Source organism: Labrus bergylta, chromosome 4, assembly GCF_963930695.1.
Source record: "Labrus bergylta chromosome 4, fLabBer1.1, whole genome shotgun sequence".
Lineage (NCBI taxonomy): Eukaryota > Metazoa > Chordata > Actinopteri > Labriformes > Labridae > Labrus > Labrus bergylta.
Genome location: NC_089198.1, coordinates 10,272,532 through 10,289,226, shown reverse-complemented (window position 1 = coordinate 10,289,226; position 16,695 = coordinate 10,272,532). Strand labels below are relative to the sequence as shown.

At 42.7% G+C, this 16,695-nt stretch overlaps 1 protein-coding gene across 3 annotated transcripts in view; it reads right to left on the bottom strand.

Moving 5' to 3' along the window:
- cadm3 (cell adhesion molecule 3) overlaps positions 1-16,695 on the bottom strand; it is a 112,304-nt gene that overhangs the window by 62,300 nt on the left and 33,309 nt on the right. For all 3 annotated transcript variants that reach the window (XM_065953683.1, XM_029280794.2, XM_020652017.2), the window contains exon 3: positions 5,020-5,169. In XM_065953683.1, coding sequence (XP_065809755.1) covers positions 5,020-5,169 — 150 coding nt within the window. The remainder of the gene's footprint in view (positions 1-5,019; positions 5,170-16,695) is intronic.

The following is a 16,695-nucleotide window of genomic DNA, read 5'->3' as shown; positions in this document are numbered from 1 at the left end:
AAGGAGTCAACGCAAAGGAGCGCAACGTTTTTTTACCACCAGACAGAAACTCAACTTTGACGAAAAAAGCCACAACATTTGTCTGGATATATTTCCCAAAACCATTAAGAATTTGATTACCAGTTCTACTTGTTCAGGAGTCAGACATAGTATACATCCTTGTTTGTGAGTAAGACCAAATTAAAAGAGTTCTTCCGAAGCCCATGCTGCACTTTTCCACCAAGTTTCTTGCAAACCTTTCCAATAGTAGTTTCTCATTGTTCTGACAGAAAAAGAAACAGCAGAGAACACAAAACCTCCTTGACAGAGGTACTCCACAAGGCTTTATTAAGCATTATAGCCTCTTTCAGCACATTGGTTTCGCGTCCTCGCTCACTATTATCTGTTAGTACGTTCAACTCGCAGGTAATTAGAAGATAAACAAAAGCCATTTTCTCCTACCAGTGCAGTGCTAAACAGTTAACAGAGAAAGTTAGCAACGAGCAAGTGAACAGCGCATTTTACCCCTGGATGTGTAAACATGTTTGCTGACGTGTTGTCAGCATGTTAGCCACAACAGCTGTTAGGTCATAATGTGTCAGTCTTGTGTTTACGCTGCCCAGAAAGTGAACCATTTAGAGTTATTTATTGCAAAATAATTAACCGAAAGAATTTTGCTAAAAAAAAAGATAATGTCCAGAGGCTGAAGTTTAGAAAATTGTCATTTAATTTTTTGTTTGTTTATATATTTGTATTTTAGGTTAAAATGTCTGTTACACACTAATGAAAGCTTCATGCTTGCATGACTGTGAAAATAATATTAAGTCTTTTTCAAACTGTCTTTCAATATATTTATAAAATCTTTTTTCTCCTCTCCTCTCCTCCTCTCTTCTCATCTCATCTCCTCTTCTCTCCTCTCCTCTCCTCTACTCTCCTCTCCTCTCCTCTCCTCTCCTCCCATCTCCTCTTCTCTCATCTCCTCTCCTCTCCTCTCCTCTCCTCTCCTCCCATCTCCTCTCCTCTCCTCTCCTCTCCTCTCCTCTCCTCTCCTCTCCGCTCCTCTCCTCTCCTCTCCTCTCCTCTCATCTCCTCTCTTCTCTTCTCCTCTCATCTCCTCTCCTCTCCTCTCCTCTCCTCTCCATCTGCTGCACTTTTGCTGTGAAGACATGAAGGACTGAATTCTGAGCTCCAATCATCCTCCTCTGCCCTCTCTGTCTCTCAACTTCTCTGCTTCCCAGAGTAAAGCATCTGCTGTGCATGTGGGGCTGCTGCAGTGGGGAGTTTCTGCTCCATCTCACTCCCTCCTCTTCCTCCTCTTCCTCCTCCTCTTCCTCCTCCAATACTCTACTCAATTCCCTCCAAAGTCGAGGTCAGCCTTTAAGAGTTCTATCATTGCAGAGAAGAGCATCGCTTTCTATTTCTCTCCTCACTCTTGTGGTTGAGGCTCCATCTGGAGAAAAGACTTGCTGATCTCTCCATTTGTCCTCCCCCACCTCCTCCTCCACCCCCCCAGCTTCATTCTCTCTTGCCTCTCTGTTCTCCAAATTGTCTGTTGCAGAAATCTTGGCCCACTGCAATGAAAACTTCTCTGCCTCATCCATCTCTTCTCTCGCCATTCTTAACTCCATCTTTCTATCACTTCACGACTTCTGCCGCTAAGTGTTGTATTTGTGCACCAACAAGTCTTTCTTTCTCTCTCACCGCTCTTGTCTCTGATTCTCAAACCCTCCCCTTCCTCCCTGCCTCCATCCCTACCTCCCTGAGTTCTTGTCATGCCCTAGGACCGAATCGTTGTGTGATGCTATAGACCATTAAAAAGGGCCCCCAAAAATCTTTTTTCCATCTTGTCAGACTAAAAAACAAAACAAAAGCTCGAAAAGTAAACCAATCAATTTTGACTTTCATTCAGGGGCCGTCAGTGTTGTTTCATCATTTAAAATGAAAAATGAAACGTCCCTGTAATGTCCGTGTTTTTATACTCAAACACCCTGCCAGGCGAGCTCCTTTTCACTCCTGACAATGTTTTGAACCCTGGCTTCGAGCCAACACAGTCAAAAGTAATCATTAGCAATCAAAAGCTCCATATTTATAATGTCAGCCCTTATTTACAATGTCAAATTTCTCCCACCACTAACTGTCCTCTCTCTTTTTTTTTCTTCTTCTTTAAAATGCAGGCGATGTTGTGCGATGTTGCACGACTGGGAAGTGTTTATCAAAAGATTTTCAATAAATGTGGCCTTGGTGTAACGGCCAGTTCCACCGTCAAGTTGTACAAATGGATAATTAAAAGTGGGAAATGTTTTTCTTCACAAAGTTGAAGTTTGAGCTAAACCAAACTGCTGCACTTTATCCCATCAGACTGTTTTCATTCATCGGGTTTGTTGAGCACTTTTTCGCACCGTGCAATATTACAAAAACATGTTGTTTTTGCAGGCTTTTCTTGATTTCCTAAAGTCTTTGTTTGGGTCTTTATTCTTTTGAACAAAAGCTTTTAACCCAGTGTGTACACAGTAATTACCAGGGCCTGTTCTGCAAAGATGCAGTAGCAAACGTCTTTATGGCAAACCCTTCTGTCTTTTAACAACATTACTCTGTAACTAATACGCATTAGCAAATACGTTTACTCGAAAAATGTAATGCCACTCTGATTTTGTTCACTCCATTTACATCTTGTTAGTTTATTTGCACTGCCTGATATCTGATCTCAGAAGTGTAAATGCATTCGAGAAGCTCTCAAGAACGAACAGACTGAAATGCCATTCGTCGAGATGCATTCTAACCAGATATTGAAAAAAGGTGCAAATGCATCCATCTCGCCATGACGCATATATAATCTTTACTCCTCCCAAGTGTAACTGCATCAGTAAGCATCCCATGGAAGTACCCTCTGCATGGTCTACCGCCTGTGATAGCAGCGGTGACACCGAAATTACACTGAAATAAGCAGGCGTATCAGACGCTGAAGAAAAAGCATCTACAGCACTTTCAACCCATGCAGCGATACAGAAAGAGCTTTTGAAGCACACAAATTCTGATTCTTGATTTCTTCAACCACTTAATGATCTGTGTGGGCGAGAGAGAGAGAGGGAGAGAGCATTGATCTGTGTGAATGGGGGATAACTGCCTGTGATGAATATAAACGTTTTGGTCTCTTTTGTAGTCCATAAGACATTTCTGTTACATAGTTGTTAGCAGCCACTCGTTTTTTTTTTTTTGCTCACTGTTATTTGCTGAACATAATCTCTACAGAGCAGACGCCCATCTTCATACTGAACCAACAATTTTGGATTTGAAGACGGCCCGCGTCGACTCGCATATCACCGCACTCAGGGAAGCTCATAACGACTTTCACATGAGTGATCTGTCCAATGTAGATGTCTACATGTGGCTTACTTTATGCATGACATTGTATCTAGATTTCATAGAGATTCTTGAGAATTAAAATGACAAATAAGTCGTTATGCATGTATAATCTAAGGATGTATTTTAACTTAATGTGCATGCTATCATTCCTGGAAACTAAAAGGTTTCACAGGTTTAATGAACTCTTAAAGCTCTATTTTGAAGTTGGGGAAAGGTTGAAAAACTATTGAAAAAGTCGAAGTGTAGCTCTGACTCTCTAAATATTTGAACAAACTATTCTTAGCTGCTGCTTTAACTCTAACCGGCTGTTTTTAGAGCATTGACAAACATCTCTGTTTTCAAAGACATGTCCTAAATACACCCAACTAACAAACCCTTCATCATCTCTGTTGCATAGGAATGTCAATATTTAGACTGGAATTCTTTTTTTTTTTATATTTCTCCCAGTGGTCAATCGGCAGAAAATTCCCCTGTGACCAAGAAAAAACATTTTTCCAAAGGCCATCATTACATAGCAGACATCTTTATCTGTTACATTAGATTCATGGAAGTTTTGTTAAACTTTCTAAAAGCACAGAAAATTGATTTAAATATCTTTGATGGGCTTTTTGTCAAACGAGAAATGCTTCCCTCAAAAACTGTGAATAAAGGTATTTTTGTGGAGTATCCTCACAGGGCAAATGCAGCAAGCAGTGGTGTTCTGAAGTGATTCAGTTCTGGGAATATTATTTAATCGTCTATATGGACAGACTCTGCTATCTTTGCACCATGGAAGTATCTCGACAGAACCGGAAAAGACGTTTAAGAAGCCAAAGAACCACGTCGACTAGGACAAGGTCCAATATTTCCTCTGATCCGACTTCTTACTCTGTCTTTCTCTCTTTCTCTTTCTCTCTTGTAATCATGCAATGCTTTTAATTATGAATTTTAAGTGATTTTTGTTTGCTGTCCAGTAAGGTTGCTGATATATTTTATCTCTTTACTACCAAGCTCTTGGTTCAAGATAAATCTCCTAAAGGGGAAATAAAAGTTTCATTCATGCATTCATTCTTTAGCTTCATCCGTCATCATCCTCTTCATTTTTTTAGCCCCTGCTATTGTATCAAAGAGCACAGACTCAGGCTAACTGGCTTCTCCACTGCTGACATCAGGTGTGTGTGTAACATCTATTCCCTTAAAGCTGTAAGCACTTCTCCAATAGAGAACCGTGGCCCGCTGCCAAAGTTACATAGTGCTTCAAGCAGACAAGCGAGGCGCTCTGTTGAAATGGGAGAAACACAGCTCTCCCTCGTGGAAGTTATTGTACTATTGGATTGACTTTGAAGGTTGAAAAGTGACATATTGTTCCTTTAAAGTCGACACCCATGACGAGGCCAGTGTGAGAAACACTACGGTGTAATTCAGTGGATAGTGAAGCCCGAAGTGTAGAAACATTTTGTGGTTTATGTGCCAGAGAAGCAACTCGTATTGTTATGAATTAAGCTCCATTATATTAAGAAGACATCGACATCCATGGAATAAAATCTTGACAGCGTTTATGTTCCCCCATAACACAGATTTGGCTATCATTTTTTAAAGGTATCATGTGGGAGAGAGTGTTTTCCTTATTGACTCTTTTATGGTTCATCTTGTTGCCCCCCCCCCCTGATGTTTCTCTACATCCAGCCCCGCTCTTACCTCTCTTCTCTCCAAAGTACAGGGTCTGTTGCGCAGTGTTGGACCACTGCAGCGAGGAGTTGTCGCTCTCAGGCACGTGGCAGGTCAGTGTCACCGTACCCCCCACAGACACCGTTTCATCTGAGGTCACTGGCTGCAAAGGGTCCTCTTCTAGGTAACAGGAGAGAGAGAGAGAGAGAGAGAGAGAGAGAAAACAAATCATGAGACAGAGCGATGGAGAGGCAACAGAAACAAAGATGCTGTGCTTATATGAAAAAAAACAAGCAAAAGAAAAAAAAACAGTAGCACACACCAACACACAAATCAGATAAACCCACAAAATGCATTACTCGCCTCGCTCTCTCTCTCTCTCTCTCGGCCCCCTCCCCCTCCCCCACCCCTCTCTTTCTCTGCTTGTCAGCTTATCTATATATCTCTATCTGTCTTTCTGAAAGCAGAGACACAATGCACGCACACACACGGACATGCTGTCAGAGGGACGGGGAGAAAAAAAAAAAAAAAGCAGACAAATGGCTATCTGCTTGTATGTCTGCGAGGCCAATGTAAGAGCGATGAGTCAGTGGCTGGGCCTCGCATCCAGAGACGGCGCGACCTGAGGGAGCAGCAGAGATGAAGAGGCGGTGGCAGGCCCTGGTTCTCTGCAGGTCAAAGCAACAACAAGAGCACTGTCTGGTCCCTCTAATGGCTCCATAACCCTCTTTTGTCAATACCCGTGTCACTGTTTTAACGCCGTGCATGCATATGTATCGGCTGGTACAGAACAAGCTCAAACGGGACGGGCATTATGCAAAACGAGCAGGTCAGAGGGAATGAGAAAGAGAATACAAATGACCCGGTATAATGAAGGGACTCTAAAGGCTGGAGCTGGAACACCACGTTATAAAAAAAAACAGTGAACAGTGAACCGCCTGGGTGTGCAGCAGTATTCAAATCGGCTCAAATTATGGTATTTAACGGTTCTCCCTTGATAACGGGTGATGGTGCAGGCTAATTCTGCATTTTGCATTCAGTCGGCGCTGCAGAGGATTACATGGATCAGAATAAAAGACGTATACTTTTAAAAAAAAAAGAAAGAAATGCAGCTGCTTGTTCCGGAGTGTAATAGCGGACATGGTCACTTCTCCGCAGCTTTGAGCACAACCAGCCGTGCTCGCTTCAGAAATACGTGCCGGCGCGCCGCTCAACCTAATCTCAGGCTAAACAAAAAAATGTGGCATAATTGACAACAAGACCAAGCCAACCGCGGGAACATCTCGCAAGAAGCTGTGGCTCAAAGCGGTCTCCTCACCCCTGAAGACATGGCGTGTATAAATAGTTTAATTGGAACCAAATTGTCAAGCGGGAGACAGGTTTATATTCGGCGTGGAGCGTTATCGCATCCTTGCACCGGCGGTGGAATTGATTTTTTTATTTTTTTTCTGCAGGAAGAACATCTGCTTAAGTGCGCCACGGCGGAACTCCCATCAAGGCATGAAAGAAAGGGGGGGAAACACGCTCAGAGAGGATGCAGAAGAGGAGGCGAGCAGACTAAAACTGCATGTAGCTCCAGAATCACACGTTTGCAGTAAATGAGCTGAGACCTGGAAGTAGCTATGGGTTAGTAGTGAAAGAAAACAAGAAAAGAAAAGCTGGACAGTCAGTAGAGCTTCTGAGAAAACACAAGATATTAGAGAGGAAAACGAAGCCCTGGGTTTGTCTCTGAGCTGAGAGGATTCAGAGCTATAACAGGTCTTTAAGGCGGCAGCTCTGCACTCGGAGGCTTCCAGAGCTCCTCGTGTCAGAGTAAGTCTCTCTCCCCCTCGCTCGCTCGCTCGTCGTGTTTTACTGCAGCTCTGACCTTGTGGTTAGTTTATCTAAGCACCATGATGGCTGAGGGCTGACTGTGTGGTCAAGTGCACCTCGGATTAGTGTCTCCTTTAATAGCATCTTGGGCTAATTCTTGCGGCTGATCGTAAGAGCTTCTCTACTTGGCATGAACACTTTGGCTGAATTGGCTTTCCCAGTGTATCACTCATCAAGCCAACCGCAATGAGCTCCGGCAAGTTGGCCCAAAACTTGTGTTTAATGTTTGGCTGCTGCAGAGTGATGGCATGCATGAGCCAGAAAACAACCTGTGTTTGAGGTTAAAGTGGTATTAAGCTATTTTAAGTGACAAAATATGAAGATATTTCTGCTCTTTTATTTCAGGAGATAATTAAAAAGAAGTGTCATAGGATAGTTTATTTAAAAAAAAAATGCTTTACATGTTCCTTTTTTTAAATCCTTTGATGCTTCGGCAAAGCTTTAATTTCCGCTTGAAGACGAACCATATAGTGCTGAGAAAAGGATCAATTCTGTGTATTTAGTGGGAACGTGTGTGTGCGATTTCTACATATTTCTGTCTCTTTTCTATTATCTGGTCATTTCAGAGTCGTTTATTTTCATTTCACGTTATTGATCGGGAGCCCGGTGGCCTCAAAGTAAGATAAGTGAGAAGGCACCTGGAAGATGACAAGCTCGATCCATGAACCCGCAGAGTATATCTGGAGGTGAAAAAAGCACACACCTGTGGCGCGTTCTTTATTAGTTCAGGTGCATGCAGTCAATAAACTAATCAATAAGTATTTGCTCCGATAGAATTTTAAATTACAGCAATAGTTATCTAATGACACAGGTCGAGGCCGTACTCTCTGTGGAGTTATTTACAATAAATCAGCTTAATCCACCGCGATCAAGTGCTTGGAAAGAGGCGGGAAGAAAAACACTCAGAGGCAGAAACCTTAAGCAGAACCGAACATCGGACAGAGAGGACAGACAGAGAAAGAGAGACGGACTGAGAAACAAACAGAGAAACAAAGTAAAAACTCTGATTATAATAGAGAATATTTAAGTTTCAAAAGTTTCTACATTGATGAAAGCAAGCTAATGAATATAACTTCATCCCACTCTCATTAAGCATCTGGCCTTTTAATGATAATTAAACACGTTCTGCATCTAATATCTAAAGCTCTACTTAGGAATACAAATCACTTGATGTTGTGAAGTGTATGAGAGAGGCAGTGAGCCTTTAAGACCTACCAGTCAAATATTAATCACAGATATGTTGAGTTCAGTTCCACTAGTGTGTGGGTAGAAGCAACCATCAGCATCATGTATCAAATCTCAATATAGCCAACCAATTTAAGCAATCAATTGGAGAACTCCAGAAAAAACTTCCCATAAAGATGTAGTCTAGATCAGACTCTGTTTTATATTATTTACAAAGACTTACATTAATTGACCAATGAGAAAACACTTTGCAACTGGTAAGGAAAAACTTATTCTAAGGCAGAGAGCTTGAGCAGAACCGGCTCATTGGCTGACAGCCATCTGCATATCTGGCTAAACCAGGAAAAGAGAGAGAGAAGAAGAGAGAGAGAAAGAGAGGGGTGCCAAACAGACCCCCCCCCCCCCCCACACACACACACACACACACACACACACGGGGGGAGGCGTGCAGACAGCACCAAAAACAACAGTATTCAAAACTATGATAATAATAGAGGCTAATAGCAATGCAAAATAATTATTTCTAGGGGTGTCAAACAGTTAGATTTTAAATCCAGATGAATCAATGAATTTCAATAGAATCACATTTTTAATTGCACGTTTGAAATTCCATTAATCACCATTTCAAAACGGTTTCGGTCATGCTTTTATTTTGTAGTTTGTACTGTCTCTAGCCTGGGTGCTTTTATTTCCTGCTTAAAAAAAACTGCTTTTATTTTGAATAAAAATAAATAATGTGCGGTAGATTTCACGTGGTAGCACATTTACTTAACCATGGAACAAGAAAATCTCGATGGATTAGGAAGTTAAACAGCTAAAGGGAACAGTTTAATATCCACCTTATGACATCAAACATTTAGCTTTTTAAACTGTTCCCTTTAGCTGTTACGTTTGACTCGTCAACAGAGCTGTCTGCGAGTGTGTTGTTGTTTTGTGTGTAAAACGAGCCACTGAAAGGTGCAGCTAGTTGTTATTTTCCAGCCCCGGGCTGCAGGAAGATTCTGCTGTGGCTTAACTACGGTACAGCAAAAGGAACAAAACAGCAAGTGATTCATACAACTACAAATAATGAACGCATTGCTTTAAAAAAATTAAACTTGTTGCGTTTAAGTTGAAAGCCAAAATTATCACACAAAAAAATTGACAAATCTTGGCCGTGAATTCAAAGTATAGGATACCAAAAGTTCTGACACTAAACCATGACGCTTACAGACACATCTTTTATTACCGCTCGCTTACGGAGTGGACATACGGCCCTAAATATTTGACTGAAAAACCACATTGTGCAGTAAACACCAAAAAGCTCCACGTATGAATACAAATCACTTGATGTTGTGAAGTGTATTAAAGAGGCAGAAGGCCCCGCCAGTCAAATATTAATCACAGATGACTTGAGTAAAGTTCAGTAGCAGCGTCGTGTATTATCCTCTACGAGTGTGTCAAATTGATTTGTGCAGATTTGAGATTGATGGGGATAGCTGCATCAGGGTTTAGCTGCATCAGGCTTCACGACGGACACATAACAAACTCCTCCGCCCGTCCACACCGTACTCACTACAGAGCTCACCAGTAGAATACAACCTCATATAAGCCTCAGATCCAGATCCAGCAGTTCCCCCTTTACCTTCTGAAGCTACTTAAGAGCGAAGTTAAAGAGGGGAAATTAAGTTCAGCAAGAGTTTAAACAGTTAAGTCAAGCAACAACACCCGAGCTGTGGAAAAAAATGAAAGGAGAGACCTATCTATCCTTAGCAGACGTTAAGTTAAACACTGTGGCTTTACTCTTCTTCTTTCTTCTCTCCTCTACATCCATTCCTCCACTCTTTAACTCTCTCCCCCCGCCCCTCCCTCTCTTTCCTCCGAGCTGTAAGCCCGAGGAAGACACGGGTATTTAAAGCAACACAATTTACACTTTCCCTCGCCGGAAAACAAGGTGAGAGAACTTGGGGGAAGAAGGCTGATATGAAGTCAGAGGAGGGAGGGAGGGGGGGAGAGATGGATGGATAAGGGTATGTAGAGGAGGAAGGGTGATAAAACGAGGCGAGGGGAAGTGTGTGTGTGTGTGTGTGTGTGTGTGTGTGTGTGTGTGTGTGTGTGTGTGTGTGTGTGTGTGTGTGTGAAAGAAATGTGAGAAGGAGAAGCAAGTGAGACAGAGGAAGTGTGAGGCGCTTGATTGCACTCCAGTACTGAGAAAGAAAAAAAAAAACAGGGAGGGAAACACATGAAAGAATATTCTTTTCAAACTCAACTTATTTGCTTTTTTTTTTTGAGTCACCCATACTGAGATATCTCATTCAATACTTCAGTTTGAGGCTTTTAAATCACATTGAAAATGAATGAATTAGTGTTCTGTTGTGTTGTGGTTTGGTGTTTTCCCCCCCTGTGTTTGGGACCAAGAGTAAAGTTTGGGCATCCAGTTGCAGCGCAGCAAACAACCCATGCTGCATGATTGGTTATTTATACAATTATAAGAACATTTATGAGAAATATTGTGAAAGATTGATTCATTTTAAGTCATCTGAATCTCCCAGGAGGAACTAGAAAACATTTCTGCAGAGGGAAGTCTGGGTTGACTTGCTGCCACCTTCACACCTGACCTTGGATAAGCAAAAGAATAAGTCAAAAAAATTGCCCAAAAATGTGTCACCTAGTGTGGGACTGTGTCGCTTTTCTAGGTGTTTAGATATTGAATTGGGATTTCATTTCACAATTTTCTTGAGTTTTTTTCAGCAACCCATTAATTCAAAAGACAACAGCTGATTAATCTTAATACAAAACAGTTATTTGTTGCTTTTCTGCAAAACTGGTTTGCTTACAAATCAGTGATTTCCTCCCTTCTGCTTGGCACAAGGACTTTACCCTGGAGTGAAGTTATGCAACTAAAAATAGTTCTTCTGAGCTTCTTGCAAAGAATGAAGTGGTAAATATGAAAAAATGATATCAAAGTTTGGATACCAAAAATGCCTGCTTATATGTGCCGTCTTGATGGATAGCACGGAGTTGATTTCAGGTTTGCTACGGATCCTATTTATGTATTTCACAACAGAAGGACTCTGCCATTCATTTTCAAGGACTGAGTCACTAAGACAGATGAATCAGACAAGGATTTCCATTAACTTATTTCACTTTACAAAGTATGCAAATGAACTCTCCTTCGATAATAACAGTCATTTCCCCCCTCCAGATGGTATAACAAACATATCATATTTTGTTTTCAGAAGATAAAAACCCACTTGCTGCAATAGCGGTTGTCTCTACACAGTTGATCCAAGGTGAGAGACATTTGGTCGTCCATGTATGTTAAACATGCTGCTTGGATCCCAGTCATTAAAGCAGGATTATAGTTTTCTCTTGTTACAGTGTACTGGTTTTTCCCAATTGGGCAAACTGGCAGCTGCAGCTGAACGGCATTGCTTCATCCAGCTCCCTATTTACCCCCAATAGAACAAACCCAAAGTCTTGTCATTCTAGTGAGGTTGCCAAGTTTGGCAGAGAGGCAAAAATCCGAGGCTCACTGACCGTATCTGCTATCAGTATACAGAGCAGCAGTCGAGATGTACTAGGTGGAGGAATACATTCCCCCCTCAAGGCGAATAATAGTCATTTTTTTTACCTTTCTGTTCATGTGTCGGCTCACAGTGTTGATGAGTATGTTTTGTAACAGCTTCCAATTCTAAAGCTAAGCTACGCTAAGTCCTAATGCCAGCTTGAATCTAAACTTACAGACAAGAGGTTTATGTCTTATCTCGCTCTCAGGAATAAAGCAAATAAGCCTATTTCCTTAAAAAAAAAAAAAAAAAATTGAACTATTCCTTTAATTAAAACAGCTTCCTCCAGGCTCACCCCCTGTCTTCCTTCCTCCTCCATCTGTCCTCCCTCCATCTTTTTCCCCCTCCTCCTCCCCTCCATCTGCCCCGATGTCCTCCCTGGTTTCCTCTCGTCCTCCCTCACCTCTTCGCCCTTCTGTCGAGGAGCCTCCCCACCCCTCCTCCTCCCCTCCTCTCCTCCTCCCCACCATTCCCGGTCAACTTGTTTGCTTCTTGAAATCCTTAATTCCTTCTTTCCCTCCTCCTTCTTTTTTTTTGTTCTCCCGGGGAGGCTTTACAGTGTTGCTGCTAATTAGTGCGGGTTAATGAACTTTATTTACCGTAATACAGAAGAGTATGTGTGTGCGTTCCCTCAGCATGCACATCTGGGCTGAGTGTGTGTGTGTGTGTGTGTTTGCATGATGAGGTTATTATCCACATGTGCACAAGATGTTGTGTGTAAGGTGTGTGCGTGTTTGCATGTACTGTTGCTTTGCAAGGAGGGAATAATCTGTCTGTGATCAGCATGTGCATGCGTCGTCATGTGTGTGCGAGCGTTCGCCTCAGGAAGCTTATCATCTATATTTGTGTGGCTCTGTTTGCACGCAAGTGTGTGTGTTTGAGCTCGGAGTGCAGTTGTGTTTGTTTTTTTGCAGGGAGGAGTTTTTTTTTTTTCTGTTTGTGCACAAGTGTGTGGGACGAAGTATCTTCGTGATTTATGAGATGGTTTTTTATCTGCATGTGGTTGCGGCAGTGTGTGCATGTGTGTGTTTGCATGTGTGTGTGTGTGTGTGTGTGTGTGTGTCCGCCTGTTTTTTCCCACTGCAGCTGCACAGAGGGAATACTGTGCTGCGGTGTGTGACAGACAGAGTCGTGTGTCTTGGTGCTGCTGATGCTGTACACATTTGATGGGAAATACAGCCAACAGTGTGCGGTTTTGATATGGCATGGTATGATACAGGCCATTACACACACACAGAGGCATCCACTGGCGCGGTGCAAGCATGCCGGCACACCTCCGCCCCCACCTAGGATTGTGCACGAGAGCGCACACACACAACAACAACACTCGTAAAACACACAGAAAGGAAGGTATACACGTTTGTCAAGAACAAACAACTGCTTTCAGGAAGACATAAATACTGAAGATGTGCTTAGAAAATATATCAGATACAGTGGGGAACAACTAAACATGCAAACACACACATGTAGAATCACACACACACCCAAACACACACGCAGAACAACCTCCCCCTCATCATCCATCTATGCCCAGCTGTCCCCAAAAACGGCCCATCCCCCTGTGTGTTTGTGTGTATCATTATGTATATACAGTGTGTGTGTGAGTGTGTGAGTGTGTGTGTGTGTGTGTGTGTGTGTGTGTGTGAGTGAGTGTTTATGTGTGCCCTTCTGTCCACCTCCAACTTCCATAACCTCCCTCTCTTCCTCCTTTTTAATCCCCCCCCCCCCCTCCCCCCCGTTTACCCCTTAACAGACAAAATCTGCAAATTCAAACCAGATTTCTGAGAAATGTACCCAGTGAATAAAAACATCTGCAAACAAGTCTTTTTTTCTCCCCCCCCCCCCTCTTCCCACCTTCTTTTACTCTGAGAAAAACACTTCTCCGGCCTGTGAAGTGCCGAGTAAAGCGGGCTTTGTTTTCCGCCTGATTTTCGCGGTTCCTCGGCCTCCTAATGGAGGAGCGGTTTGTCGGGACTCTCATTCAGTCGTCCTGTTGCTGTCATCTGGGGGCGCTGAACAAATTACTTTTAATCTTTGAGGGGTGTGGGTGGTTGGGGTGGGTGGTTGGGGAAGTAAAGGAGGGGGTGGGATTGGGCTGTGTTTTTGGGATTTAAGCACCCCCCGCCTGCTGTCTTAGCACAAACAAACTCCTTAGCCTTGAGTTTGTCCTCAAGCCCGCCTTTTTTTTTTTATCAGGGCTCAGGGTTTGCAGGGGGATTCTGGGAGACCAATGCAGCCCCCCCCTCCCCACCCTCCTGTGATGAAGTACCCCCCTCCAACTACCTTCAGCAGTACCAGCCATGCCACCCCACCCTTCCTCTGCTGCCTGTCAAACATAGTTATCTAAGAGCTCAGACAATCCCCCCCCCCTACCTCTTCATCCTCATCCTCCAGCAGCTAGTCCCCCCCCAAACACACACACACACACACACACACACACACACACACAAACACACACACACACACACACAAACACCACTCCCATCACATCCCAGCAGTGTGTCTGCAGCAGCAGTGAGGCGCCAAACCGGCCGCCCCACCCTGCCACTGGAAGAGCGCTGCAAGAGAAAGAAAAGAGATCGGCGCAGGGTTAAGAGAGAAAAAGGGGGGCGAGAGAGGGAGGGAGAGAGAGGGAGGGAGGGAGAGAGAGGGAGGGCGAGAGAGGGGGCTCGGCTTGCAGAAAAGGGCAGCAGCATCACTGCTGACAAAAGAAAAAGAATAATGATTTTGCCAGGAAGAGAAAGACAGAGAGAGTTGGGGGCAGTGGGAGAGAACAAGCGAGAGGAAGAGGAAAGACACGGGGGAAAAACAGAGACGGAAAGAAAGAGGGATGGAGAGTGAGAGGTGAGCGAAGGACGAGGCAGAAATAAGCATATATAGATAGATGGGACCAATGAGGAGAGATGACAGGGTGACTTCAAAAGAGGGCAAAAAAGACTGGAAGTGCATAAAAAAACAATGAGCGCGAGATGGAGAGAAGTAGAGCAGAGTAAAGAGACAGAAAGTCAAAGAGGAGACAGAGGGATGGGAAGAGACAGAATGAGGGGAGAGAGAGAGAGAGAGAGAGAGAGAGAGAGAGAGAGAGCGCTGATAAGAGTTAAAGGATGGTTCACATTCTTCAAGTCTATCTTAATACAAAAAGCATGCAGAGTTATCGTCCCTGTTATCATTCATCCATTCTCTCCTCACAGGTCTGAAGAGATCTCTTTCTAAGGTGAACCCCCTCAGTAAGTGACAGGAGGACAAAATCTACCGCTCGTATTCTAAAGTTCAGCTGGTTAATATAATGCCTCAGCAGTCTGAGTTAGTCAAATCAAGTATCTTCCGCTTGAGAGACTTTTCCCATTTGTGTTTCCTCGGAAAAATGTTCCCTTGCCGATCTGCGGCAGAGGAAATACTCCCCGGTAGTTGCATGTCAGGCTTTTCTCATCCACTGTTTATGGTTATCCCAATGAAAGAGTAATGCACACTAATTTGTATGAAACCCAATTTTAGGGTCTTATCTGTCGCAGAGGGAGGCCGCTGTACTAGGTTCCGCATTATGAGATTTGCTGTGGGCATTATTAGACCCGAAGTGCAACTGCCCCATCCGTCCAGGGTATGGAAAGGCAGACCAATAGACAGCAAACTGGGACAATGGGTGGCTCAAACAACACAGCACTTTGACCATGCTAACTGGTGAATGCATCTGTGGTTATCGTGCTTACAGCAGATGCTGAAGACTCAAAGTGTCCAAACGAATACCGCTTTGTTTTTGTTATTTTATTGCAATGTCAAAAATTAAAATCATAAATATCTTTATCGATGATAACCACGGACGCATTGGGCTTAACACTGTCACTCTTTAAACCGTGACACCGTTTAACGTTTACCTCAGCTTCAGTTCGTTTTTTAATGTGATTAACTGATTTACTGCTATAGTTAGTTAACGTTTTTGTGAATGGATTAACAGTTAACAAGTTACACTTTTGTAACACTTTAACTCTACACTTCTAACAAATTTCTCAGTTTCAATATACAATGGATCATTTTATGAAGTTATGTTCTGCACAGCCAAGCAACTTACAACGATGCAAGACTGGTAAATGTCACACCTACACATTCACACCCTGATGACAGAGGCTGCCAGGTAATGTCTCACTAATCTCATTCATACACATTCATACACCACAGACAAAGCAGCGGGAGCAACTTGGGGTTGAGTGTTTTGCCCCAGGACACATCGGGCATGTGGCTGCAGGAGCTGGGGATCGAACCCCTGACCTTCAGGTTGAGAGATGACCGCCTCTTACCATTGATCCACAGCCATATGCTGTATTAGCAGTAGGTTATTAAAGCTCCTATGAGGAACTTTGGTTTGAGTCCATTTTAGTACCTCTTATCTATGTGTTGGTCTTGTCCTGTACATGTGTTGTTATTTTTTTCTTTTAACAATCGCTTTTGTTTTTATTTATCGGTCAAGTGTAACGCCATCACTCATGGAGAACATTTTTCATGTAAAATACATCATCAGTGTGCAGTTAACAAGTTTGTCTATAACCTTTCTGTGGCAGCGATTTAAGAATAGTTATCATGATATAGACAAAAACTAAATTATCACTAATGGACTTGCTTTAGTAGCTGATTTAAAGGCATTAGAATGAACTCAAACTCTTTCATAACAGGCTAAAAACAATTCAGAAGAGCTTTAATTGAATTGGTTTGATTTGTTCTGCATTATTACCTGATAGTGAGGCCTCAAAATACTTGAAATTAACATTCATATTTAACTTTCACAACAAAGGCAGCTGCTTGATTAAGCCAGACTGTTGGAACTTCATTTTAGATTAGAAATGGTTTTCAAAAGCATTTTCCAACTCTACAGGGTCTAGACTCGGTCTCCCATATTGGATAGTGAAGTCATATTAGTGACGCTTTACAGCTTATATGATCACTGAGACCAAAAACATCTTTCAACATACACGTAAAGTGTTTGAAAAAGCCAAAAGTATACTCGTCAGATAAGCTTTCTTTAGTTTCTTATCATACGTATTACCATTAATCAGCCACAGTTACATTTTAATTAGCTCTGTAATCATCTTTCTGAAGTGTTTTGATACCT